At 41.8% G+C, this 26,923-nt stretch overlaps 1 protein-coding gene across 36 annotated transcripts in view; it reads right to left on the bottom strand.

Annotated features, from left to right (window-relative positions):
* Zbtb20 (zinc finger and BTB domain containing 20) overlaps window positions 1–26,923 on the bottom strand; it is a 716,739-nt gene that overhangs the window by 17,032 nt on the left and 672,784 nt on the right. For all 36 annotated transcript variants that reach the window (XM_076942937.1, XM_076942948.1, XM_076942927.1 and 33 more), the window contains one exon: window positions 26,620–26,807. In XM_076942937.1, coding sequence (XP_076799052.1) covers window positions 26,620–26,807 — 188 coding nt within the window. The remainder of the gene's footprint in view (window positions 1–26,619; window positions 26,808–26,923) is intronic.

Raw genomic sequence — 26,923 nt, 5'->3', positions numbered from 1 at the left:
TAAACCCTGTGTTGATCAAGCCAACAGGTCTAAATCAAAAGTAGGGCTCAAAGGAGGTCAGTTACTCAGTACATGGTCTAGGTACAGCCTTGAGGGCCAGGCTCCATAGTCCAGCCTCAAACTCTGTGGTCCCTTCAGTCCTCTCAGGAACTTTATTCGTACACCCTGAGGCTGCTTCATGAGGCTTTAAATAGGTTCTGGGAATTTTCTCCAAAGTCCTCATATTTGTGTGGCAAGTGCTTTATCCTCCCCTAGTCTGGAGCTGGCAATATTTTACATGATAAGATAAACACTCTTCAATAAAAAGTTGCTTCTTAGAAAAGGATAGTTAACAATAACAGTGTAAGATTCAAAGAGGAATGTGGATAACGGACTGAAGCTGGTTGGAACAGAGCTGAGCAAGTTGGTGATGTTGTTTCCAACTGTTGAAGGCAATCATTGAGCAAGATTTGATTTGATTTTGGTTTTTTAGCAGGGCTCATTCCTTTTGACAGTTATTACAAATTTTTGGAAGAATTAGGGGATGAGGTACCTTTGAATATTTTTGAATGTTAAAATGAGATATTATAGTACAAGGATAAAGCAAATCCAATATACACTTACAATTCACGCAACAAAATGAAGTTTAAAACAAGGTTTGGTTGAAAGCTCTATAACCACCCCCCCTTTCTGCCCTTCTCTCTTCTTCCTCCTTCTTTCCTTTATCCTTCCCCTCTGCTCTTTTCTCTCCCCTGCCCTGTTCTCTTCTCTACTCTCTTCTATCCCTCCCCTCTCTTCTCTTGTCTCCTCTCCCCTTTCTCTCCTCCTTTCTCTTCCCCTTTACCTCTTTTTCCATCTTCACGTTTCTGTTCTTACTAAGGTTTATGTATGGGCAACAGGGAAGTAAAACTGGGAAAAAACCACTTGTTCTATGGTGCTAAGGCCAACCCCAACTCTAGACAAATGTTTCACTTCTAATTTCCTTTTTCATTTGTTTAATTTCCTTTCTAGTTTGTCTGAAGGCTGAAGCTAGATTTCCAGCTAGCTAGAGTCTTAGGTGCAAAGGAAGACTTAATCCCAGGAAGCTTTTCCTATGGGTGTCTCATAGGCAGCTTTTCCTATGGGTCTCTCTATAGGCCCTTCCACCTAGCTCAGGTGCCTCTGGCTTAAATGTGAGCTATTAGAATTCACTACCCTGGGATGCATTCCGGGAGAAGTACATTATTCCTGAGTCAGAGGACACTTCCTCAAAAGAGGAAGGGAGAGGATGATTAACATTCTTCAGACAACGGGGAAGAGAACCCACCTGCGGGTGTGGAAGGCCCAGAGCAAGGAGACACATTCCAGGATGGGAGGTGGTCAGGAAGAAAGTAATGTGCGAATCTGAGTCATCTATAGACCAGACCTGAGAAGGTCAGCCTTTGTGGTTGCTCTCCTGTAAGAACTGCTCCCAGCTTTTGTTCGGGGGTTCTCTTGCCTGCATGCAAGGGAGCCCCGGTGCACCAGAATCATTATACCTCATGTTGTTGCAGCAAATCCTCTGTTCCTGTGTGACTCTAGGGGAGCGGGTCTCCTGGTTTGGATCTTAGAGTCCAACAAAACCAAGTTTGTTGGGATCCCACGAGGGAATGAAGCTTTGCTGGCTTCATCCTAAAATTATAAACATAACTGACTTATGGTTAAAGTTGCTATGAGGGTTGCTTGGATTTTCACTAGATCATTAGTGAAACATTTACTGAGAATTCCCTAGTGTAAATGTGAATGAGCTGAAATCTAAAGCAAAAAAGATATCCATCCAAAGAAACCTTCGATATCTGAAACATATTAACTAACCAATTTAGATCCCCAGGTTCTGGCAACAGCATTCTGCTTTGATCTCGATGAAATCTGTGTTCTTTTCTTGGCTCTGCTTAGAAAGGAGCTTGGAGTCAAGATTTAGGCCACATTATAGAAGTTGAGTAGACTTCAATATGTGCTTTTCTATTTACAAATTCATCTCAACTTATTAAGTAATAATAATAAATAATAACTTATTTTACTTTGACTGATGCCTTGTTTGTCTGCAGTTATATAAAAACACATATCTTAATAATTATTGAATTTTTAAAGTCAACCTAAATCCTTTTAGGTCCCAGCAAAATATAATCAAACATCAGTCTACAGGTAATTAATCAACAACTTATGGAACCAAATTCTAAACATAAACTAAAAACTCAGTTTTAGTATAATGGTGTTATCTGTGTGCATGTCTGGATTTTCAAGAGATATAGAATGAGGAGAATATTAGTATAGACTTATTAAAGGGCATTTACTGTGGAAATTGTCTCATGCAATTATGGAAGTTAAGAAGTTCTGTGACAGGTCATCTCAGGCTAGGGACACCAGGATCTTGGTGACACAGCTCAGTTTGAGTCTGAAAGCCTGAGAATCAGGGAACCCCATGGTGTGACTCTGAGGTTGAGGCTGAGTGTCCAGGGACCCAGAGATCGGGTATTCTCTATGAATCAGAGATGTAGGCTGAGGGAGACTATGATGAGGAGTAGGATGAGGAACTGTGGGTATTTGGGTTTCTCCTTTGTGTAACTTCCTTGTGTTTTAGGATGTGCTTCCTAGGCAAAACCACATAGACACTGTACCATCTCCCTCTTCCTTTTTGGCTATAGGAAATACCAGTTGTAGCAGCTCACCATTTACCTTAGAAGGGGTCTTAACATGCCCGTACCACAGAGCCCTAGAAATTTCTCTGAGATACAAGGCCCTGAATTTTCACTTCCCACCTTTTGACAATAATTTGCTTATTACTATGTCCACAGTACTTGGTACTTTCCATTCACCATACCCAATCAGCATAATGCCATCAATGTGCAGGAGCAGTGGGAGAGCTTTGAAAGGAAATGTGATCAAGATCCTTGGAAATTAAACTATGATGCTGGGCTAAGAAGCTAATACTTTCTTGAGGTAGGAACTGCAGTATAAATATACTGCTGGACTAGCCATTTGTCTTATGGAGAAAAGGGTACTTGCCAGAGTATTAGCTGTTTATAAAGTACCAGGGCATATGCTGATGTGCTCAAACAATGAAACTACATTTTGTAAATTAATCAACTGATGTCATCACTTGGCTAAACTTTTAATAATCTATTAACATTCTCCAGGATCCATTTGGCACAGGCCAATAAAAAAGCTGAGTGGGAATCACCACACTAGCATCTTGCAAGTCCTTGACGGTGGGATTAATCTTTATAAACCCTCTGGGGACATACTAATTTTATTTACTACTTTCTTAGGAAAAGGCAGCTCAGACCTGCCCATTTGGTCAGGTGCTAAGTATCCCTGTCATAATCACGAATTCCAGAACTTGAGGAAGACACATAAGATAGATCTGAGAATCAACCATGAATCAGACTAGAGCCATAACCCCATTAATCACCTGATCTCTGTAAGGCCTTACTCTGACTGGGTAGCTACGGAGATACTGTGCTCTCCTGTAACAGTGTGTAGAGCATATTTCTACTTATCCTTATAAAGTATGATTCTTTCTTTCCCCATGCACAGGTACCTGGTAAAGGGCCGTCAGTCTCTTTGGAGAAGGATGAGGAAAAGATGAACAGAGCATATTTTGGTTAGTGTATGGAGTATTTCCTCAAGTGATGGCTCTGCCTTACATTCATTCAGCCCAGCTCTGGGAAGTGACTGGGAGTTGTGATTCTGTCTAAAGGACTTGAGTTTGAGTTTTCTTCACTTTCTCCAAAAGATTTCGGTTTATACAGGTCACAGAAGGGTTTGGTACGTTTCCTATGTTCCTACAAACTCTGGAATTAAGTAGGCAAGATAATGGAGCTACAGCATTTCCACTATGTTGCTTGTTGCTCTGTCTTTCTATTCATTGCTGTAATTACCCACCTTGCATCTGACAGTGGAATACCACGGCTTGGTCTTTCCAGATCCAGTTCTCACTGCATTTATGTTTTCTACTTGAGTGACAGGGATTCCCACTCTAAGGGTGGAGCTATAGCAAAGCAACAACACAGAACTCCTCAAAGACCCTGGGTTGTCCCTGACTAATTTGAAGAACTGGTTGGGGAAGGGTCTACCTCAGTGAGGAAGAAGTAGGCAAATCCACCTTAACATTCCAACCTCCCCAAGTCTTTGCATTCCTTCCTTGGGCATCTTCACTTCATGCATATTGACTCTCTTTTGATGCAAATTGCAGCCAAAAAAACCAAACAGATGGTGCTTTTTCTACCTTTCTAAGCTGCAACAGGAAAAGTCCCATCTCTGCTCAATGGGCCCATCCCGATGGTTTTTAGTCTGCAGCAGCCAGGCAGCATGGCTTTGTGAAAGTTCTCAGAGTCCACAGCCTTCAGGTACCCAGCTCAGTTTTCCTGCTGCTACAACAACCAAGAACAAAGACAACCCAGCGGGTTCCATGAAGAAAGAGACCCAAAGGAGACTGCCAGCTGAGCCTACTTCTGCAAGAGCTGAAAGAAAGCTAAAAAGATAAAGGGAAAGAACAAATTTTCAAATTAAAAAAAGTGTAAACAAGCCAGGCGGTGATGGCAGATGCCTTTAATCCCAGAACTCAGGAGGCAGAGGTAGGTGGATCTCTGTGAGTTTGAGGCCAGTCTGGTCTACAAAGCTAGTTCAGGGACAATGAGGGCTGCCACACAAAGGTACTCCATCTTGGAGGTTGGGAGGTGGAGAGTGCAAACAAAAGAGAACACAGAAAGAAAGGAAAAAATGAAAAATGTCCCAAGTGGCTAACCAAGAAACCCAACATTTATCTTCAGAAAACGAAGAAGTTAACAATGAAGAGTACAGCCTATGATGAAAGACCAAAGCTAACTCTACGGATGCCTCATTGTTTCTCAACTCCCTTCTTGTATAACCCAAACATATTCAAAAGATCTTTTGTCCATCCGTCTGTCTGTCTGTCTGTCTGTCTGCCTGCCTGCCTGCCTGCCTGCCTGCCTGTCTGTCTGTGGTGCCAGGTGTTTTTGTGTGCAGGCACTTGTGCCACAGAGCATGTGTGGAGATCAGAGGCCAACTCCTGGGAGTCGGTTCTCTCCTGCTACCTAATGGGATGTTGGACAGAACTCAAACTCTCAGGTCTGTGCAGAAACACCATGTCTCAGCACCAGAGGAATGCTTTCTGTATAACTGTAATCCTAAGCTGTTTTTGATGACCCTAAGAACATCTATAAGATGGAGGGAAACCATTTTGTCCATCTTTATAGGTGAAAGAAATCAAGCCAAGAGTGATGGTATCACACTTCATCTTACAGCTTAAGGCATTAAGAAAAACACTAATCTTGAATTTGCTGGTTGCAACATGGATCAGAAGAGGGCCAATATGAGCAATATGGAGTACCAAGAAATCACTGCAAAGGCTTAGGGAGCCTGGCATGGTAGAATGTATTTACCTACTCAGAGTGGATGCTGGGGAGGAGGGAAAGAAGGAAGAAGCTGCAAAACCATTTTCTGGCTGTTGTTTATTTTTTATATAACCAGAAAATAGTGGGTCATTTAATTAGGAAGCCTGTGACTGTCTTGGCTATCAGCTTAACATCTTATAGGTAAGTTAATTTTATATCCTACAATACAAAACATATGACATGGGAATTTGGAGTCACAGTTGTATATTGAACATGTCTGGAATAGAGTATTGTCTTGTCAGACATGTGTATACTGTGCAACACCCTTGGTAATGCTGTCTCATTTTCTTGATAATGATGGTACTGTGCTGTGAAAGGCAACCTGTGTGTGCAGCGTGTGTGGTAGAAACCAGAGACCTGTGTGTGTCTTGTGTGATGGTAAATTAGCATGTGAATATGTTGGTATTTCATATCTTATTGTAGAAAATTTGCCTCCACATTTGAAGTTAAAAAGTCACTGGAAGATATGCTAATGAAGAATCACAACATAGGACTTTTAGACCTTTTACACATGTAAGAATTGTGTACAAACTGAAATGTCTGTGCACTGATCTCCTATACAACCTGTAAAAAATCTCAATTAAAGAATACATTTAGGCTGCTGTAAGTTCATTTCCCCTTCACTTATGTTGTCCTCTCATGTGTTCCCCACATGAGATTTCTTCAGACTTCTGTTTGCATCTCAGGTGACTCCTCTGTGTTACAGCACACCTTCTCGGGGTGACACTTTGTTCCATATTTAGAGCTTTTGGTGTGACTTGAATTTAGATCTCAGGATGGAAACCAAGAAGGCCTGGCCTGAGGAGAGCAGCATTCTCCTGCCTGTGGCTTCTCAGAAGAGAACACTGATGTTTTCCCTGGCAGTGATGCCAGCCAATGTCTGCAGGCAGACAGGGAAAGGCCTTTCCCTGTATGGGTGAGCAGTCCTCTTCAGGGGTGGGAGGAACCAGCTGCCATGCCCCAGCGCAGGGGGTGCAGACCACTCTGTTGTAGGCACAGGAAGAGGAGAGAACATGGAGAGAGGGCATGTCTACTGGCAAATGCATCTCCTCAAGGTTTCGGAGCTCCGTGTCCCCAGCCTCATTAGTCTTCACAAACATTTCAATCCAACACTAAGGATCCCCTCTTCCCCCCTCCCTTGACTCTAGTCCATACCTTTTCAACCAATGTCCTCACTTTAACAGCTGGTTTCACGAAAGGCTTGGTTCAAAGTCTGTTAGAGTTCAGACAACTGAATGGTGAGGGCATGCTTAATTTCCAGCACTTTGCCTATTGGAACTTTAGGAGAGAAATTTTGAGTTCAGATACACTTCAGTAAGTTATATGGAGCTGGAGCCAAGACATCTTCCTCCTGAAGATTTGCAACTGGTCAGAGTCACATTTCCTGGTTCTCTGGAACGTGTGAAAGTACAACAGACACGAGTCACTAAACTCCTTGCTTCTTAGGAGGGGTATCAAATGTACTTATCTTGTGTTCCCTACAATCCATGCCACAGTCTCTTGGTGCTCTCTGTACTAACTAGAACCCTTAGCATTTGTAGTTTAATCAGATTAGAGTCAGTTCTAGAATCCTTAAAATCAGATACACAAATCATCCTTAAGGTTCAGTTCCTCAAAACAAAACCAAAACCAAAAAACACTCAGTTCTTCTACAGTCAATCTTGATATTCGTTGGAGTTATTTAGAGGGAGAATCAATAGGATATATGTATAGACATATGAGAGGGGCTTTATTAAGGGAACTGGCTCATGAATTAGGACAGATGAGGAGTCCTGACAGATTGTCTGCAGGCTGAGGACACTGGGATTCTCAGAGTATGGCTCAGTGTGAGTCTAAAGGCCTCAGAACTAGCATGCATACTTGTTTGTGCTACTGGGTATAAGCCCTGAAATCCAAATGCTAGGAAGCCTATAGTTCTGATATCCAAAGCAGAAGAAAGCCCTACCTAGCTCTCAGGTGGGGATGCCTATGTCTAGATGCCTTCTGTATTTGTTCTCTCCAGATCCCCAAGCAATCTGATAGGACGTACTCTCCCTGGGGAGAATTATCCCCACCTGGTCCACTCAAACACAGATGCTGAGTTCCTCTGGAAATACACTTGCCACCATCCCTGAAATAATACTTAATGGGTTTCTAGGCAGTCTTTCACTCTCAGTCAAGGTAACCCTTAGACTCATCTATTACAATGAGCAGGATGAATCTATGTTTTGAGTTTCAGATTCCAGTGGAATAAAACATGGATACTGTCTTACTGTGTGTTTGTGGAAGCTTATGTTTTAATTCTCAGAATAAAAGCATAGACAGAAAATTCCAGACATTCTAAAAAACATGTATGCCCTCCGCCCAGACTTAAAATGAAATGGCTTCTTGAGGAGGGAAGCCCTGTTGGGATGAGGAGGAGAAGAGTCAATGGAAGCTGAGGTTGATGTCTTTAAATCCTTTCACAGGGTAAACCTTTGAAGCGCCTTTCAGAAATTGCATTTCCCCCTAAAGCTCATTCCTTACAAATTTAGCTGCTGCCCTATTGTAACCTTTCCCATTGTTCACTAAATCTGGAGAACAAAAATACAGAGATGCTGTTATCTGTGGGTGGGATACAAAGCTGAACAGAAGACTGTACTTAAATTCACAGTTCTCCAGGCTGAGCTTGGATTTGGAATGGCCTTAAGGAGGAACCTATATAGTCAGTGTGGTTGGGAAGTTGTCTTTCTTTTTTCTGGGAGAGAAATTCAAATTTTACAATGTGTTTATATAGTAGCTAGCACATCTTACTCATTTGCTCTCCTTTTCCGCTCCACATCAACATGGACTCTTTTTTACAGGAAAGTTAGAATTCTCACTTCAGTAACTGTAATGAGACAGCCCAGCCTTCTAGAATACCATTCTTTCAGAAAATATAAACTGCAATGAGTTACAAAAATTAATTTGTGAGCTAGGAAACCCTTAATCTAGATTTCAGTGAGTGAGAAATAAGATCTTGTAGTGTCAGGTAAATAAGCTTGCCTACTGGAATTACCACACAGCTTCCAAGATACTGATTCCTTCTGAACTCTGTTGCAGTTTTGTTCTGAATGTTTCTAAAGCAGAACCTCAGATTCACGCTCAGACTGCTCTGCTGTGTCTTCTGAACACATTGCCACCTCCAATATGACAATGAGAATTCAAAGCAGCACTGTGGGCAGCAGGAGGTATCTTTCCCTATGGACACTGGGGACTGGAGTTGCTATGCATTCTCCTGCTAAACAGTGCAGGCCTTCCACCCCAATGCTTTGCTAGATTAATGATCAAATGGCAGCTTAGAGGTGATTTGTATAGGCCACCTTAAGACAGTAAGTAGCTGCAATTCAGATGCCCATTTGTGATGACCCATTACAGAATCAGCTTCATATGTAATATATACTTGCATTTAAATGCCCATATGTTATTCAGTAACATAATCTAATAAGTATATTACATTATGTATGTAATATGGAAAAATATCTTCAAATGTAAAAATCTAAAATAAAATTAAAATGAACATGTAGGTTCCTTTCTTGTTTTAAGAAGATGCTAAGCAAGTACAGAAGTTCTGGCAGAGCTGGTAAGCCTCAGAAAGCACTGGTGACCAGGTGAAGCCAAAGTGCACTTCACCGACATGCTCATAAAGAGTACTTTGCTTTAATTTTATTATATTTCCATTCTGTAAGATTTACAACATTATTTATGGATTAGAGTAGAAGGACCAAGCTCCATGACTCCTTACCTGTGTTCTTACCAGCTTGTCTCACGTTTGTCGGGTTGGTTTGATTTGATTCTCATGGTATTTCCAAACAGAATCTTTGTATTGATTCAAGAGCCTGGTCATTTTGCCAATTTCCAAATATAATGTATTCATCACTCACTCAGGGGAATGGATGCTTGTTGGTGATGGAGTCTAGGAACTGCTAGGCTAGCTGAGTGCCACTGCACCATGATCTGCATCCATTCCACGTTATCTCCTTCTGCTCATTTTATAACAAGTGCTGAAGTTACTGGGCTTTCCCACTCACCAAACCTTACAGACCTTCCACGAAACCTATTCAAAATTCTTCTTTCTCTGGGACATTTCACATGGCTACTAGAATTTATGCTGAGTTCTTTCTTTCTTTGCTTTCCACTGGCTCGGAGGTATAAGTAGAATTATTAATTTTGGTTTGTTGTTCTAGAACAAGAAGACATTTATAAGAGTCCCCTCTCTCCTCCTCCTGTAGGTCAGAAGCATTGGATGTTTATATGTGGATGTGGGAGACATTCCTCACCCAAGGGAGCTGTAGTTTCAGAGTTTATTAATCCCTAGAAGGAAGGGGTTTTGTTCTCATTTTGGTCTTCTAAAAGGAATTAACTTGGGCCCTTTCTAGGATATAAAGGTGGGGGAGTCTGGTACTTTGAAATTAGATTGGGATAATATTACTAAGAAGAAAAATCATCATCTTTCTTTAAAATATTAAAATATTAAAGGTAACCAAGCATGGTGGCTTATGTCTATTGAGGCTGAGGTGGGAGACTTGTCAGTTCAAGCTATATGGTGAGACCCTAACTCAGCAAAGGCTCTCACAAACAAAACAAAACAAAACAAAACAAAACAAAACAAAATCAGCTTGCACATAACCCTTTGTGGGGTTTGCCTTTGCACAGTTTTGGGGACTAGACATAAGGAGGCATCTACTGCTCTGAGAGAACTAGTGATCTTAGGGATGCAGGCTCCATGTCAAGGGCATCTATAAGCACAGTGAGTGACGTCGTTCCTAGAAATCAAAAGGACCAGACTCAACTGCATCTTTGTGGAAAGTCAAGCAATGCCAACTCCAAAGCTCACTACGAACCAAGATTTGACCTCTACCTTAGATTTCCCATGTCTTGTACAAATCTGGGGAGGGGAAGACAATCTTGAAACCCCATTAGACTTCTATATAAATTGGTCACACAGGAGTCTTAGGTTTAATTTTCTTGAGAAAAGCAAGGAAATGGGTTGACTACTTGAATGTTTAGGAATAAAGCTGTACTTTACACACATACTAGATAATTTATAATGACAGTAGATTAATGCCTCCTCTACTTTTACTTGTGCCTGTTTTACTGCCATAAGATAATTCTACCTTACAACTACAAGTACAACTATAACTGTGACCGAAAGACCACAGGTTGGTAACTGGATCCTGATGCTGTCCCATACATTCCCTCAAAGGGGTAGATGCTCTCTAAGTGGCTGTTTCTTCTCCATAACACTGTAGAGACACTGCTGAGAGTGAGTGGGGAGCTCAGGGCTCATTTTCTCTGAGGTGAGCCTACCCGTTGTTGCAGGAGGTCCTTCTAGTCCCTGGTGGCCCACATCTGTTTTTCCTCTTATGTTTTGTTTTTTAATTTCCTTACTCTCTCATTAGTTAATAACCGTGGTTCTGTCTTCACTATGAACTTATGGTTTAAAGCAATTGGTTTATGAATTTACCTCTCTTCTTTTAAACCACACTCATCTGTTTATTATTTCTGATCTATGCCAAGTTATTCTCAACTTCCTGACTCCATCTGTCCTAAGAAATATTTTACCAGGCCCTTCTGCCACTGAAGAGTCAGTGGACGCCAAAGATGAGCCACGCTTATATGAAAGGGAAAGAGACAACCAGTCTGGGAAGTGAGGTCAAAAAGTATCAGGCTTAAAACTCTTGCCTGACCCAGGGGAAATGGTGCTTGGTGGTAGCTGCTAGAAGCTATCTATCAATGGGTGTCGACAAGGCTCTTTATATTAATGTTAACGGTGTTGGGGATTGTTTAGAATATTTTCACTTGCTGGCCACTGGGTGTCCTCATTTACAAAGTAAATATGCAACATTTAGTGCAGGTCACCAGGGAGAATAAAAGCCACTAGTCTTCTCTTTGGCTTTTCACATACTGGGTCTAAATTTATTGCTAAATTCACAACCAGGTTGTATATTAGTAATGTTTAAAAGTTTTCAGGTCAAACTGTTAAAAGTTTTTAAGCCAAAAACAAGTTATTCAGTGTCCAGACAGGAATTTAAAAGGCTGTTTCTTCACAGAAGGGACTGTGATCCGGCCATTAGAATGAGCCCTTATTCTTCTGAAAACTGGCATGAGACTGTGACTATCTGCAGAGATCCAGCACAGAGAAGCAGAGAAGATCTTAATTTATTCTCAAAAAGAGAGAGAGAGAGAGAAAAAAACCCCCAAATATCTCTATGGGATATTTGTTAGAGTCTTTTTTTTTATCTTGACTTTTCTGAAAACTAATTAAAAAATAATAATGAGAAAGATAAAATATGTCCTTTGTCTGAGAAGCCCAAAATAATGTGAAAAATAGCATAATGTGCTGGGTCAGCATCGTGACTATTAATCAGTTCACATTTAAAGACAGAGAACAGAGTCGCGCCTTTGTGGACCAGTTTTCTCATCTATAAATGAAGACGTTTATGCTCCGTGGGGATATCTTGGGAGATGCCAAACAAAGTCTTAAGGCACACTGGGCTCCTGGGATACGAAACTGTACATGAGAGGGGCTGAGGACATTAATAACATTCTGTGGTTGCATCACAGCTGCGGATGACTTGTCTCCCATGGCAGATAGGAATCAAGGCCAAAGCTTGTACAGCCAACAAATATTTCCTGGCTTGGTCATCCCAGGGCGCTGAGGTCGACATGCTTTTGCAACCACGTTCTATGCATGGTGATCGGATTTTCTGCTTTTCCACAACTCTCACTGTCTGCTCACTCTGCTTATAGTTCTGAAGGAATTCTTTCCTTTTCACACCAGAAAATATTTCTGCCTTACAATCCTGCTAATTCCTCAAAGTGGAGACAGAGCTACTATTAAGGGTAGAAGGGGACTTGCCTTCAAATGTCATACTTGGCTAATTAGCTAATCTTTCTCAAAAGTAAACTTCACCGGGATAATTTTTTTTACTAGTGTACATCTCAGCTTAATTATTATTCTCTGGCATGTCATTTTGGTATATAAATTATCAACATAATTCTGTGCCATAACTGGTAATTTATACAGATAATATCAGGGAAAGAGGAAGCTCTCTGAGCTATTCACTGCTTTCAGAGACATTCTTGGCTTTACTGGCTTTGCTTATTAGGCCTTTTTGTTTGTAAAAGACCACCCACTCCTGCTGCCAGGATGGCAATCTACAGCTCTTCATCAATGGTTAAGTGCACAACAATGCACAATAGCTAGGTCATTCTCATCCTGTGGCTGGACAGAAGCCTCACAATGCCTTTGCAGTAGATGGAGAAGTCTCCTCTTTATTCTAAAGATCTTTAAGTTCCTAGGATTTAGACGATTTTCCAAGTCTCTAATCAGTAGAGTCATGTTTGAAATACTGTAACCCCAAAGACACTTGTCTGCAGAGTCCTTCTGATCATATTGTACCCTAAGCGCTTTCCCATTTTAGCTTCCTTGGTTTGCTTCTCTAATTTCACTTTCAGAACTTCTTGAGGCTCAGTGGCTGAATACGACACAGCATGGGCCTTATCTGATGTGCCGGCGCCTGGTGTGGCCTAAGACACACTGGTGTTTTGTTCTTACAGTACAGGACTGATGTTCTGAAACCTAGACTCCAACACAAAGCAGATCATTAGCTCATTTTAAGTGTCTCTTTTCTCTCCTCCCAGCCTCCTCCTACCCACCCCAATACTTCCTTAGTCTTATGCACTGAAAGCAGATGGCAACCATATTCCAAAGCTGAGTATATACAAAATCATGCCATGGAGAACAGAGTGGCTTCAAAGTTAGCCTTTCTATTCAAGTGGGATGGCAGAGACTTCTGGAGAAGGGGACTCGTCTCTCGTTTACTTAATCCTCTATTCATTCAGCCAGGAATTTGTTTTCCTGCACATCTTTCTACTGTCTGGCCAGTTGAAGGAGAATGGGTGTGAAGCAACTCTCTTGGGGGCCCCTCCAGCAGGAGGGCCCTAAGATTCTATGCCAAGCTCTTCCCTGGGCCAGCTCTGCCTGCTGCTGATCAAATCATGCCATTCCCAGGGGAGGAGCTTGGGAGCACTATGTGTGGGGGCTGGATTTCTCAAGAACTATCTCCTTGCTATACTAACAGTCATATGCTGTATTCACCAGACAAAAACTGAACTTGGGAATACAAGAAAGAATGGTTGGAGCTGCACAAAACTGTACACCATTCGGCAGTAATGAAAGGCGGTAGTGGGTAAATCTTTCCTTTTAGTTATTGCAAGGTTTTCTAGAGATTTCACCCAATCATCTGTTTGAGCATCTTGTGAAGAACATCTATTTCCATGATATCTATGAGAAAACAGGCGCCAGATTATATTACAAAGTTGACCTTAACCCTGCCATATTGCTATTAAAATCAAAACATGTAGCGGTCTACTCACAAGAGAAAGCACTCTGTTTTCCCCACATACAAACCTGAGGGTATCTGGGATGCACTTTGTTATATAGGTCTGCTGAGTGGAAAAATTCACTTCAATTTTATAGCTCTGCAATATGTTCAGTAATACAGTTCCCTGAGTCATCCATTCTGCATACGCTCACTGAGCACCTATGATAGCTAAGCATTTTACTGGATCCTGGCATCCAGCAGTGGACAGGACCAGAGTTCTGCACTTGGGACTTCTGCCTGGGTAAAATAAGCATTCAACGTTTTAGCTGGGGCTGAAGATTCAGTGGTATAGCAAGTGTAAGATAATAGGTCTGTTTCCCAGTATGAAAAGAATGAATGTATGAATAAATAATAAATTATTAATATAAGGAGTTACAAAAGCTGGCAGAGGAGCCTTTGAGATAGCTCAGTGGATGAAGGTCCTTGCTACTCCATCCGATGACCTGAGTTCAATCCATGTCTTCATATGGTAGAAAAAATGAACCTATAAGTTATTCCCTGGCCTCCACACACATGCTGTGGTATATGTGTGCCCCCTCCTTACATGTAATACTTTTTTTTAAGCTGCCAGAGCATGGATGTTATGGCTGACCTCTTTCTGATTAGATTTCAGGCCTGCTCCAGGGTGGAAACTCATGCCTGGTATAGTAAATCGTGTCAAGAGCTTGTGGCCAGGAGATCATTGGTCCTAGGGAAACACACTACCATCACTTGGATAAATGGACAAGTGATTAAACTGCCTTCTAAACAGTCATGTTTATATATACAGATCAGTGCTGCCTTCATCAGGGAGATTTGTTTTTGCAGTAGGCAGTGGTTAAGCAGATGCATAACTGTTAAAGTGCTGAGAATAAGGGAAGGTAGAAAGCTTGACTTCAACAAGACATTTACTGCCCTCTCCAAGACTCGGAACATCACAAAAGGGAAGGGCCAGAGGATTGGAAGGTGTTGCAAAAGGGGTATTCTAGAGATGATGTATCACCGCACTCCCGAACTCACTGCAACAACAGTTACCCATATCAGTCCTGTGCAAGAGTGTGCTCTTCAATATTTCTTAATGGTAGGGGGAGGGGCTCATGAACTCCATAATTCCCTAAGGAACTATGGATCATTAATGCTGACTAGGGGTTCCATGACATAACCTGCCACCAATGCCCATACAAGAAACTGTAACTAAATTCACTGAGTCATAACTACACACAAAGGACATTAAGGAAGAAGGGGAATTGCTGAGATTGAACAGTTTCAGTGGGAGAAGGAAAGAGATGAGAAGGTAATGGGTCTGTGTATGTGTGAAAATGACTAAAATTCATTATATATACACGTAAGAAGCTCTCAAATATTTTTAAAAAGTATATATATACACATACATACATATATACTTCTAAAATTATTTGAGAGCTATATATTATATATAAATCATATATTATTATTAAAAATTATATGGCATATGCATAAACTGGCTATGTTATTTGAATAATAGGAATAGTTCACCTTGCAGAGTGCTGCTTCTGAATCTTCAGATACTCTTAGCGAGTGTTTGGACCCTTGCTACCAAAAATATTCTGTCTTCAGCTTCATTCTACTGTTAGACTGGCTCCCTTCTTGGCTGCAATGCTGAGAGTTCAGATTGCAATGCTTCTTCTTTTTTTTTCCCCTTTTGGGTGGGATGGTAACTGTGAGGATCGTTACTCTGTGAGCTACACATATATTTTCTCTGTAAATATTGTACCATCTAATTTGCGTCTTTGGATTCTGCTGATTAGCCATCAACATGTGATTTAAGAAATTCTGCATGCAAGATGCAGAACTCATGACTCAGTAAGTTATCATTTTAAAGCTCTGACTTAGGATGTATACAGACTTGCACATAATCTGCTTTGGCTTTCCATCTGCAGCTATTACTGGAAGATTTGACAATCAAGTTCCTCCATGTGTGTCCTTGCAACTCTACACCTGGCAGCAGCAGAAACATTCAGGAAGAAAGAGAAGCAAACACCCCAACCTCTCCACATACTGCCCCAAACTATGTGGGTACCACAGGACAGGAAGTAGGGAAAGTCAGCAAGCCTCACTGAATTTATTCTTCAGGTTTTATTTTTCTCCTAACTATTGCAAACTGTTTCAGAAATGAAGAAGGTAGCCAGGTCAGGTAACAGAGTAATCTTCCTCTCTATGAAATACATTTATTTTCTAACTGAACCTGATTTTGAATTATTTGAAAATACTCTAAAGTCATCATGAATACTGTCTTTCAAAGATGTATATGTATTTGTGTGTATACATACATACATACATGTATACACACATGTTTTTGCTTGGATTTCTCTCTGCAGAAGGCTCTGTGATGTGGCAGAACAACGGTCTGCTTGTTTTAAGGTATGATCTAGGTTCTCTTCATGAATTTGGACGTGGAAAGCTGACACGGGGTATGTGCAGGCTTGACATCTAAGGGAGAGAGCAAACCACTCCATTCCCTTTCTCATTATTGGAAACTCTCGCTGGTCTGAATGCAGGTGAGCACCAGGGACTCAGCTGGATAATGTTATCATTCAACAGTAACATATTATTTTTCTAAAGCTTCCTTACACCAGGAAGGAAACATTTTGAAGGCTTTTTTGTTTTAAACTTTTCTGATTACTAGATAATTTCCTTATCTATGAAATGTGGTATTTTTATAAGAATGCTATGACAGTGTATTTGACATAGACTTACTAAATTTAATCCTCTTTCATTTTTAGTAAAGTAAATCAACAAATGTAGAGGTGTTTTTTTGTTTGTTGTTTGTTTGGGTTTTTTTAGATGCCAAAACAATCACCAAAAGATTAGTTGAGAGGCTTCCTGTTCCACAGAGGCCCGAATCCAGAAGGAGCACTTGAAGGTTTTTTTTTTTTTTTTTCTACAGATGGAGGTTTTTGAGTTTTAGTGGCTCTGAGGAAGTTTGGGCCCTGATACAACTGTCATTTATGTTGCTTTAATTCAACTCCACATTTTCTTCATAATCTAAAACACCTAAACTGACATTAAGCATGGTAGTGCCACCTGTTAGTAATCCTCACACTCCAAAGGAGGAGGCAGAAAGATCCCAGGTTCAAGTCCAGCCTGGGCCATGAGACCTTGTTCAAAAAAATAAAAAAAATCATAAAAGTAGAAATAATGGAAGCCAATGAAGAAGAAGAGGAAGAGGAAGAGGAAGAGGAAGAGGAAGAGGAAGAGGTACTAGCTGGTGGTCAAAGCCACTGGTGCTGGTACTGTTTTGGAGCTTTGCATGCAACACTGTACCTAATCTTTCTTTACAATAGCCATGGAACATATATATGATGCATGTGTAGATACCATGCATACAAGGAAATAACAATAGAGGATGGAAATTCAAAGCATGTAAACTGCATTCACAGACTAAAGTTCATGTGTAACCATGAAGTGAGAAAACACTTCATGAACAACACATGATCTAAATCTTAACCCATGAACAACACACCCAGGAAATAGCTGTAGAATAGTGGTTCTCAAGCTGTGGGTCTCAACCCTTTTGGGGGTTGCAAATCAGATATCCTGAATAACAGATATTTATATTCTGATTCCTAACAAAAGCAAAACTACAGTTAGGAAGCAGAAACAACAATAATTTGATGGTTGGGGTTATCTCAATATGAGGGACTGTATTAAAGAGTGGCAGCGTCAGGCAGGTGGGAACCACTGCTGTAGAGTCTGTTGCCATACCTTCCCTGCCCCTTATCCTGCCCCTTGTCATGCTGGAGTCGGATGTTCTCATGGAACTTCTCCTGGCATCTGACTTACTCTCGAAGTGAAGTTTCAAGGAGACAGATACTCACTGGGATATTCTCTGCACATACTGGTCTTTCCTTCTTTTAGTTATCTGACCCAATTGAATGCAAGCTTTAACTGTGTGTCCAGACAAACACTGGATATGTGCATGCATTCTCTTCTCAGGGAGCTCACAGACCTGAGAGAGGTTCACTTTCTGGAACCAGTGAAGTCTAAGGCCTCTGCATCTAATGTTTGCTCTGAGGTGGGGTAAGGCTAGAAATATCCTCTGCTAAAGTCTGCTTGTATTACTCTCTAGGAGGTAGGTCTGCTTGACAATCTCTCTGTCTCTCTCTCTGTCTCTCTCTGTCGGTCGTCTCTCTCTCTCTCTCTCTCTCTCTCTCTCTCGTGTGTGTGTGTGTGTGTGTGTGTGTGTGTGTGTGTGTGTGTGTGTGTATTTGGGAGCCTATGGGAGCTGAATGGGGTGATGAATCCACTGGACCTGAAGCCTGAAGTTACAGAAGTCTGTGAGCTGCCCAATGTGTGTGTGCTGGGAACAGAAACACAGGAAGATTAATTTGGTGATCACATATTGAAACTCCTAATGTGGTGTTCTACCACACAAGGTTTAAACCTCCTTGACCCAAATGATGAAGCCGAGGATGCCTCACACACTTGATCTGGAAAAGTGTGCTATAACTGGTAACTATGTGGCCATTTGTTCAGGGTCTGTCAGGAGAGGAATTCACTTTAAAGGATGATGTTTCAAATGACTGGTTTGAAAATTGTTAGAAGATTTGAATAGCCAAGGTATGTGATACTTGTCCTCAGCTAAATGTTCAGATGAAGTGGGTACCAGGGAAGTCTTGCACAAAAGACTTCCCATAACTCTTAGAAAACATTCGTTTTCATTAAACAGAAGGAAAGAAAGCAGTGGGGAAAGGGCAGGTGCAATCACTGACTCGCAGGGCTGGGCACTCATGTCCGCACTGTCCTATGGATCCATCTAACTTCTCACTGGACCTACGATGGAGGAGTGTTCCTTCATATGTGTTTCTTGTTTTTTGAAACTCTGGCCTTTTAAGAATACTCATGATCCCACCTTTTCAGTTACTTAGCATCCTGTTTGCAAATGCTCCTTTGTTATCTTTACCATTTATCTTGTTTGTCCATGAACTTCTCTGCATGGTAGGGTGTGTGTGTGTGGGGGGGGGGGGGCGGCAACACTTGATTCTGCTCTCATGACAGGTACTTCTCAATGTCTGAGGTAAGCTTGGCCCGGTTCTTTGCCTTCATGCTGTCTGTAGCTCACCTATTCCCTTCTGGATGATCCCCTTGCTCTCCTGGCTTTCTCCTCTCTTAGATTTTTTTTTTTTTTCTCTTTTGAAGATTCTTTGTTCTCTTCTTATCACTCAATGTAAACATTCCTTAGGTTCCATTTCCCTTTTTTTCTTTCAACAAAGTCCTCTTTGAAGTGTACTCGTGCATTTATGCCATAAATCATGGCCTCTTGTCCAAAGGGCTTCCTACTTCTAATTTTCAATATTTCTACTGTAATCTAGGATCCCATTTGTAACTCACTGTTCTGTTTCCACTGGGAATGTCCCGGTGTTTTACGTTTTGTTCTGTATGAAGCAATCTCTATGCTCTGAAATCTGCCCCTCCCTTTGCTGGGGATTGAACCTAGTGCCTTGTGCATGATATACACGCACTCATCACTGGCTCTTTTTTTTGGGGGGGGGGTGGTGTCAATTTTCTTCTGTTGCTTGCTTGCTTGCTTGTTTGTTTGCTTTGTTTTTTGACCTTGACTGTGGGAGGTCTTGAACTTGTGACCTTCCTGCAGTAGCTTCCTGAGTGGCTAGGATTATAGGCCTGTTCCACTAGGTCCAAATCCCTAAATCTTCTGTTTTTGCTATCTTATTGGAGTCATCTCTGATAAATTCCTTTTTCACACCTCATCTCAGTCTTCTGGGTTCAGCTCCAATTACTAACTCCCTGCAGGTCCCTAAAAGTGTGAACTACTGACACTGCCTCTTGGGCTCTTTCCTTTTCCAGTTGGCCCCTCCCATCCCATTATGCTCCACATACTGGCTGCTAAATTAGATGTTCTCTAAGCAGAGTTCTGATGGTGAAAAAGTCCCTTGAAAACCCTTCCTTGGGGTTTTATAGTTTTGAACTCTGGTGCAAACCTGTCATCCATTACCCTAATGCCTCACATTCAATGAAATTATATTCAACTTTCAAAAGAGGTCAATTGGAACTTCTTCAATAAACTTAATAAGATGTTAATGGATTAGAGTGTATTTCAAGTCCATTCTGAGTTCTAAGATAATGGTGACTTGAAGACATAGATTAAGTATTACAGTATCTGGCTCTGCTAGTTTTCACTTTTGGGTACTTATAGAACTCAGTAAAGCTATACATGAACACATACATGCACTCTACATGTAAGGCCTGAGCAGTGAATGGATGCAGAGGGTCATGGTGGGATGATGAATTTTGAACTACCCTGTAGGGCAGTCCTTTATCATGGTAATTCCTCTTCTTCCTAAGAATCTAAGTCTCCAGCTACTGGAGAAGCTTGTATGACAGCATCCTGCCTTAACACCTGACCTTAGGCCCTCTGCCTTCAAAACACTTGGTCACCTGACTGGTGAGCAGTTCTGAGTCTGCTCTTCACAGTATGTTCTCTCAGAAGCAGACTTGGAGCAGGTGCCACATTCAGTGAACGGAAGCAAGAGGCTACAAAGATGTAATTTTAAAGAAAGTATGACCTTAAACACAATAAATACAAACTCTAGAAACTCAGAGCAAGAAAAAAGACATGACCACCACCACCAAAGCCAACTGGCCTTATAACATGTAAGCTACATTCTGCACCACTCAGAACTCTGCATAAGAGGGTATTATAAGCAATAACAATTCTAAAGACAGCACATGTTAACCAGCTCACAGGTAGAAAGGAGACTTCTTATAAAGGGAAAGCCTCTTTTAAAGAAACAAAACCCACGAGTACTCAGTTCATGGAATGGCAGAAACTCGGTTAACACAGTTAGAAACAAAATGAAGATAAACACTCAGCTCCTTAGAGTACAAAAGAACTTGGACACTCTGGAGGCAGACACAGCTCCTAGTTACATTACAGATGCCCCATTTACTACTTAATTGATACATAATTTATTAGAAAATTAATTATCCAGGCCATAGGATAGTAACTATCTGTGCTTGTTACCCCTCTTCCCATTTTGGCCGCATTTCTCCTGCAAATTAGTGTGACCCCAAAATGTTTTCAGGATTGTCCAACTTGTCCTAAATTCCATAAATAACTCTTTCAGAGGATGCTGTTTTTTGCCATGTCTCTATTACGGTTCTTCACAGATGGACCATTTTTGTCCTTGCAAGGTCTAAGAATAACTCTTTCAGTTATCAAGACATACCAAAATCCAGTTCAGCTGCCCCTGTGGGATTCCAGTTAGTTTAGACACATCTGCTGAGATACATGCATTGGAATCCAAATGAAGTCTTTGTTTGATTATACATTTTGAACATTTATAGAGGTTTTTTGGGGCCAAAATGTTTTTCATTTTTCTGGCACGCCAAACAGAGTTCTTCAGTTACAAACATTGCCTTCTGAGCACCTCCAACAGAAACCCAATCTTTCCATGTGAACAGGTGCCTCAGGAAGTTTTTGGAAGGTTTTATACTGAATCAGCTTTCCGATTGGAAACTTTCTGAACACGCAGTCAAATTTGCCAGAGAGACCTTCAAACTCTGTGAGCAGTTTTCACTCACACAGACATACATTCACACTTAGAGACAGCCCAAGTACAGCAAGTCAGAGCTCTGGAAAACTGAAGTTTCTTTCTTAAAGGTTAAATACCATATGCAACCAAACTGAGCAAGAAGGAATGCACGACAGGGAGCAATGAGCAAATAGCAGGAGGGTCCTCACTGAGCATGCCCGCTGGAGGCTGTTGCCGGGCTTAAGCCACATACCTTTCCAGGGCACTTTTTATGTCTCCTAATTTCCATTACGTCCAAGCCCTTGCGTTTTCAAACATTATGCCATAATGTACTGCAAATGATTCCGTTTACTCAGAAACTCAGTTATTTTGAGACATGCCCTTCCTAACACAAATGGGTCAGCCAGATTAACATGCAGAGGAAGAAAACACTATCCTCTACATCAGGGGTTCTTCTGCAAAGCCCACCTTTTACCTGAACTTCCTACAACTGCCTCCCACATCCCAGTTTGAAAACAAATGCCAGTCATTAGAGAATAAACTAACCTTTAATTTCTGAAGCCTAAAGAGTTAGGAAATCACTCCTCCACTGGGCAAGCCTGGAATTCATGGGGGGAAAAATCTGCTTTCAAGTTGTTCTTACGGCCCAGGACCAGATGCTCCAAGGTGGCCAGAAACCTTTGTCTACACCCACTTAGCAGATTTCTGGCTCTTTATCAGGGACTCAGAGGTTTATTTGCAGGAATGAATCATTTCCTTCAAAGTCTCCCTTACCCTATTTACATGCTTGCATATTCCTTCCATTTTGTTTTCCCCCTACAGCGTTACTAAGGAATTAATTATCTAGAGGAACAGGAACATACAGTAAGTACATCTGAGATCCAGGATGGGACACAGTATGTCATCTATTAGGCCTGGCTAAGACCAGCAGCTGATGCTAAATGGGAAGGAACATGCACCAAATGTTTTTTAATCACAAAGTTAGTAATTAATTGCTCTTTAAAATACATTTTATGCTTCTTTCTGTCTGTGTACATGAAATGCACATTTATTACATGCCAAAAATTACAACATTATGGTCTAAATGTGACTGGCACGGAAGTCCGGAAACCAGAGTTAATGTCCCCACAGCAACTTTAATCCTGTCTGTGTGCACATGTAGAGCATGTCTTCCGTTATGGAATAATACATAGAGATGGTTTGGGGAGGGGTGCTAAAGGCTCATATCCTCAACTGTGGTTCCTGAAGAGACACAAAGGATAAAGGCTGCTCCTTTCCTCATGGCTAAAAACAATGTCCTCATGCCGGTGTTGGTGTTGTGTAAGCACGGGATGAAAGAGTCGGCTGGGATGCTCTGCTTGGCACTCAAGGGGACAGTTTCTGTTGCTGTGGGAACCTGAACTTTGCATTTCCTGACTTGGGGGTAATTAAAATGTCAGCCTTAATGTGGCATTAATGGAGTTTGCCATAAAAATCCTCTTTGTTTTGTTCTCTCAGAAATTGCTTAAAAGTTCAAAATGATCCAAGTGTACTAAAAATTTAATCACAGGGCCTGGATGAGTGAAGGGAAAAGGAGAGGGAGGGAGGGAAAGACGGAGGGAGAGAAAAGGGGGGGAGGAAGGGGAAGGTCAGGGAAGAGAGCAGGCAGGAGATGGGAAAGGAAGAACCCATAGCCTCCTCGACAGCAGGCAGCCCCATCAGCACCATGCTACCTACACAGCTAAACTTAAACCCACCCACACAACAGTTTGCTACTGTGTAAAGGTTAAATTAAAAATAAATAAAAACTGTTAATGTGTAAATGCATCTTGGCAAGGACAGAAAAACCAGACAGTCTGATGAGTCCAGCACAGAAACACTGGAAGGTAAGTGACCATGGATGTCAGCTTCCAGCTTCTGATGACAGAAACCAAGGATAATCTACAGTAGAGAGGAATGCTAAGGGAGAAGCCCTTCCTCCTTCCATGGGAGCCTCATTGGGGGGAACAGGGGACAAAGCGGAAGGAATATGCAAGTCAACGTTCTGATTACTGCGTCTCTCGTCTCTCACACGAGCATGACTGTGAGGCGCTACAGCAGCTCGATAGTTGTCAGGACAGGCTTCACATAGGGAAGGCTTTGTCTGCTCTCCTGCCTCCACTTGGTCCTCTGTAAGCCCTTGAAGGAAGAGCTTGGCTCCATGCATACTCAGCCTGTTTGGTGGGTTAACTGCTTTGTCAAACACCTAGGGTTTTTGCACGCTTTCTATTCCCAAATTCATCCTAATGTCTTTGATTATCGTCATCTGAGTTTGCTTGCCATTACGCTTTCAGAAATGGTGGAGAGGTGACAAGCTCCATGGAAATGGTAAAATATTGCTGAGAGGAAATTGTGTTGGGAAGTGCACCATCAAACAACATACATTTCTATGGCAAGATAACAGTAGTATCTCAATAAAGCTACTTCTGCTTTTGAACGTCACTAGATCTTTGGGCAAGGGGGAAGTGCCGCAGCACAGCGGGATATGCTGTTGGACTAGTCATCTTTACTCTGGTGCGTGAGGAAGGGCCATGGCTTGTCACCTTTCCTAGCTACAGCAGAGCTCACTTCTCGTCTGTGGGTATGATTTATCTAGTGTGTTTCTGTGACCACATCACCATGATGAGTAGCCACACACATCCAGGGTGCCTGGATGTATAGCCAGGAATGCCATCTTTGTGCATTGAGCCTCGAGGTCTAGAAACTCAGGACAGCGAATTCATAAACACTTGTTGGCACCCACGTGAGTCCACTACAGGCAAGTCCTTCCTATGTTAGTGTCAGGTTTCTCCATTGTCTCATCTGTAAATTGGGAATAACCATGCTGATGGATGGGAAGTGAGCATTAAGTCAGGACTAAGAATAATTTTGCTAAGCACTCAACAAAATAAAAAGGTTTAAACACCACATACTAGTAGAATGTTCCTGAAGTTAAAGGGACTAACAAGTCAAGGGCACTATTTTTAAGTGCCCCAAATCTGTTCATTCTAAATAGGAACTGAATATTTTACCTTAAAGGAATTAGGCTTTTAAATTAATCTATGGTAAGAATGACATTTGAAAGTTAAAAAAAAAAAAAAATCTTCTTGAATGCAAGAAGAGCATCCAAAAAATTTAACAGCTTAAAATAAACTCCTTTCCTGTCTTCTCTCAAGCAACCTCCAAATGGACAGATTTCTGTGAATCTTTCCTAAAAACAATTTTCCCCTCATTGTAGGCTCAAATCAGGACAAACTACAATCCAAATATGTTTGGAGAGAAGTGTAACCAATTTCAACAACAGGTTGGTGCAGAGACTTACACATCTTAATGGCAAAATCAAAGTGACTTTCTAGACAGCTGAGGTTAGGTTGCTCCTCCTGGGTGGGACTCTTTCCAACTGCATTCAGATATCCCCTTGAGCTCTGTTCTTCTGGCCTCCAAAGGGTCTGCAGTGACAGCACTGTTCTGCTGTTCCTTCTACATATGCCAGGCTAGTAGGGCAAGTAAGGCCTGGCCAGAAGATGCTGCCGTACTGTACATGAAGCATAGTGCTTTTTCTACTCGGAAAAACATTCATTTGGTTTGTAACAGATTTCTGGGATAGGGCCATCCTATGCAATCTTCCCCATAGATATGGCCGAAAGCCAGGTGAGGAAGGTGTGCACACTGAGACTCCAGGCCTTTTACCAGACTGAAAGGCTACCTTTCCAGTAGGCAGGGGCAGCATGGTGTGCACATGTCTCTAGGCACTGTGCCATGCTATTTCAACTTCTTCCTGTAATTACTATTAGGCTGGAGACTTCCAGGCAAGAAAGTCCAAGGATGTGACTAGGAAGATGGTCCAGGGAACAAAGTCCCTGCTTCCGTCCCCTATATCTAAATAGAAGCTGCAAGTCTGATGGGTACAGATTACATGGCCTTAGTGACTTGGATCTCACTCTGTTCCCATTCTCTAGTGACAGCTGAGTGTGGCTACAGCCCTGCCCCTGCCCCAGCTCACACACCCTGTATAGAGCCTACCATGGCAAAGTGAATGGGGGAGGGGGTCTCCCAGGCTCACTCACCTTTGTCCTCTTTGTAGAATTTTATATTTCTTCTGCTAGAAAATACCAGTAAGAGATTTGGAATCTTATTTCCTAATGGAGATTTCTTTTTTCCTTTTATCTTTCCTTCCCTTTCCTTTCCTTCTTTCCTTTCCCTTCCCCTTCTCCTTCCTTCCTTCCTTCCTTCCTTCCTTCCTTCCTTCCTTCCTTTTACTTTTGTCTTTGAGGAGCAGGATCCATGGAGTCCTTTTTGGTAATCAAGCTTTCCTGGCTTACTTACTCACTCCACTAAGCCGGCTCTGCCTGTTAGCAGACGTCCTGTGCGGAGATCAGCTCCTGGAGCTGCTGGGCATCTGAACTAATAGGAACGCTCTGTCTATCTCCTGGAGCTGCTGGGCATCTGAACTAATAGGAACGCTCTGTCGTTTGCTATTGTCAACATGTGCTCCTCTCTCAAGTGCCGGTTACACTTCAGAAATGAAAAACAGCCTCCTCACGTGATCTATCAACTTCCTTAAAATAGAATTTAAGAAGTGACTTCTAGATTAGTGAGAAGATGGCAAAAATAAACAGCCAAGAAGTGATTTCAATAGTGACGATTCACATTAAGTGCCCTTTTCCAAATTTAGCCTGTAGGCAGTTTTTTTAATTAAAAAATATTTTTAACCTGCATTCTTATTGGCTATGCAAAGTCTGGGTGGCTTTTGAATTCTTGGAAGCCATTCTTTTTTTCTTCTGTAAATGTATGCTATCCTTTAACCACTTCAAAATAAATTAAAAACTGGAAAGACCGAAATTTAGCCAAGCTACATGAGACTCCAATAACTAATGCAGATCTGACTTGGGTTATGTAATTTGGAAATGGCTGCTTCCTTGTGTTTCGCTGGCCTTCTGAGGTCCATATTTGGTGATTCCATTTAGTAACGGTCCAAGTGCTGTTACGGAGAGCAAGAACACCAGGAAGCAGCAACAGCACTTCTTTTCTTGAGTTAATGTCACGAAAGAAAATGGGGTCAAGTGCAATTAATCAACACTTTGAGGCCAAGTGACTGGTTACCTGGCTTTAAAATATTCTCTGGCTTTGAAAATATATAGATGCCTGTTGGATCAAAATGGTGGCATGCTACTTTTGGCTACTTTGGAAGACCAAATGGAAGCAGCTTGCTCTGAATGCAAAACAGCCAGAACCCTGGGGGGGGGGGGGGAGGGATGGAGCACTGCGCCAAGCTTTGGGAAGACACCATCACCTCACTGCTGTACTCACAATCAGATGACCCGGTGTGAGCGTGAGAGTTTGTCAGTGAATGTGTTGAGTGGATGAGGGCTGGGTCTGGAGACAAAACAGCTTCAAAGTTCAGGCAGGGAAGGCCCGGCTTGGCGCTGGATCCACCCGGCTGAGTAATCTCATTCTCCTCAGATGCCTTCTGGTTTTCAGCTGTCTTGGGTTTCTTCCTGAGAATAAACAAAGGGCCCTTTGAAGGAACTGACTGCATATTTGGGAAAAGGCATTTTTAGAATCTGTTAAAGATAACTTGATTTTTTTTTCTGAAGGGGGATGGGAGGGAGTC

The sequence above is a fragment of the Arvicanthis niloticus genome, chromosome 12 (assembly GCF_011762505.2).
Source record: "Arvicanthis niloticus isolate mArvNil1 chromosome 12, mArvNil1.pat.X, whole genome shotgun sequence".
Classification (NCBI taxonomy): domain Eukaryota; kingdom Metazoa; phylum Chordata; class Mammalia; order Rodentia; family Muridae; genus Arvicanthis; species Arvicanthis niloticus.
Note: the sequence above shows the minus strand (reverse complement) of the source record. Positions and strands in the feature narration are given on the sequence as shown.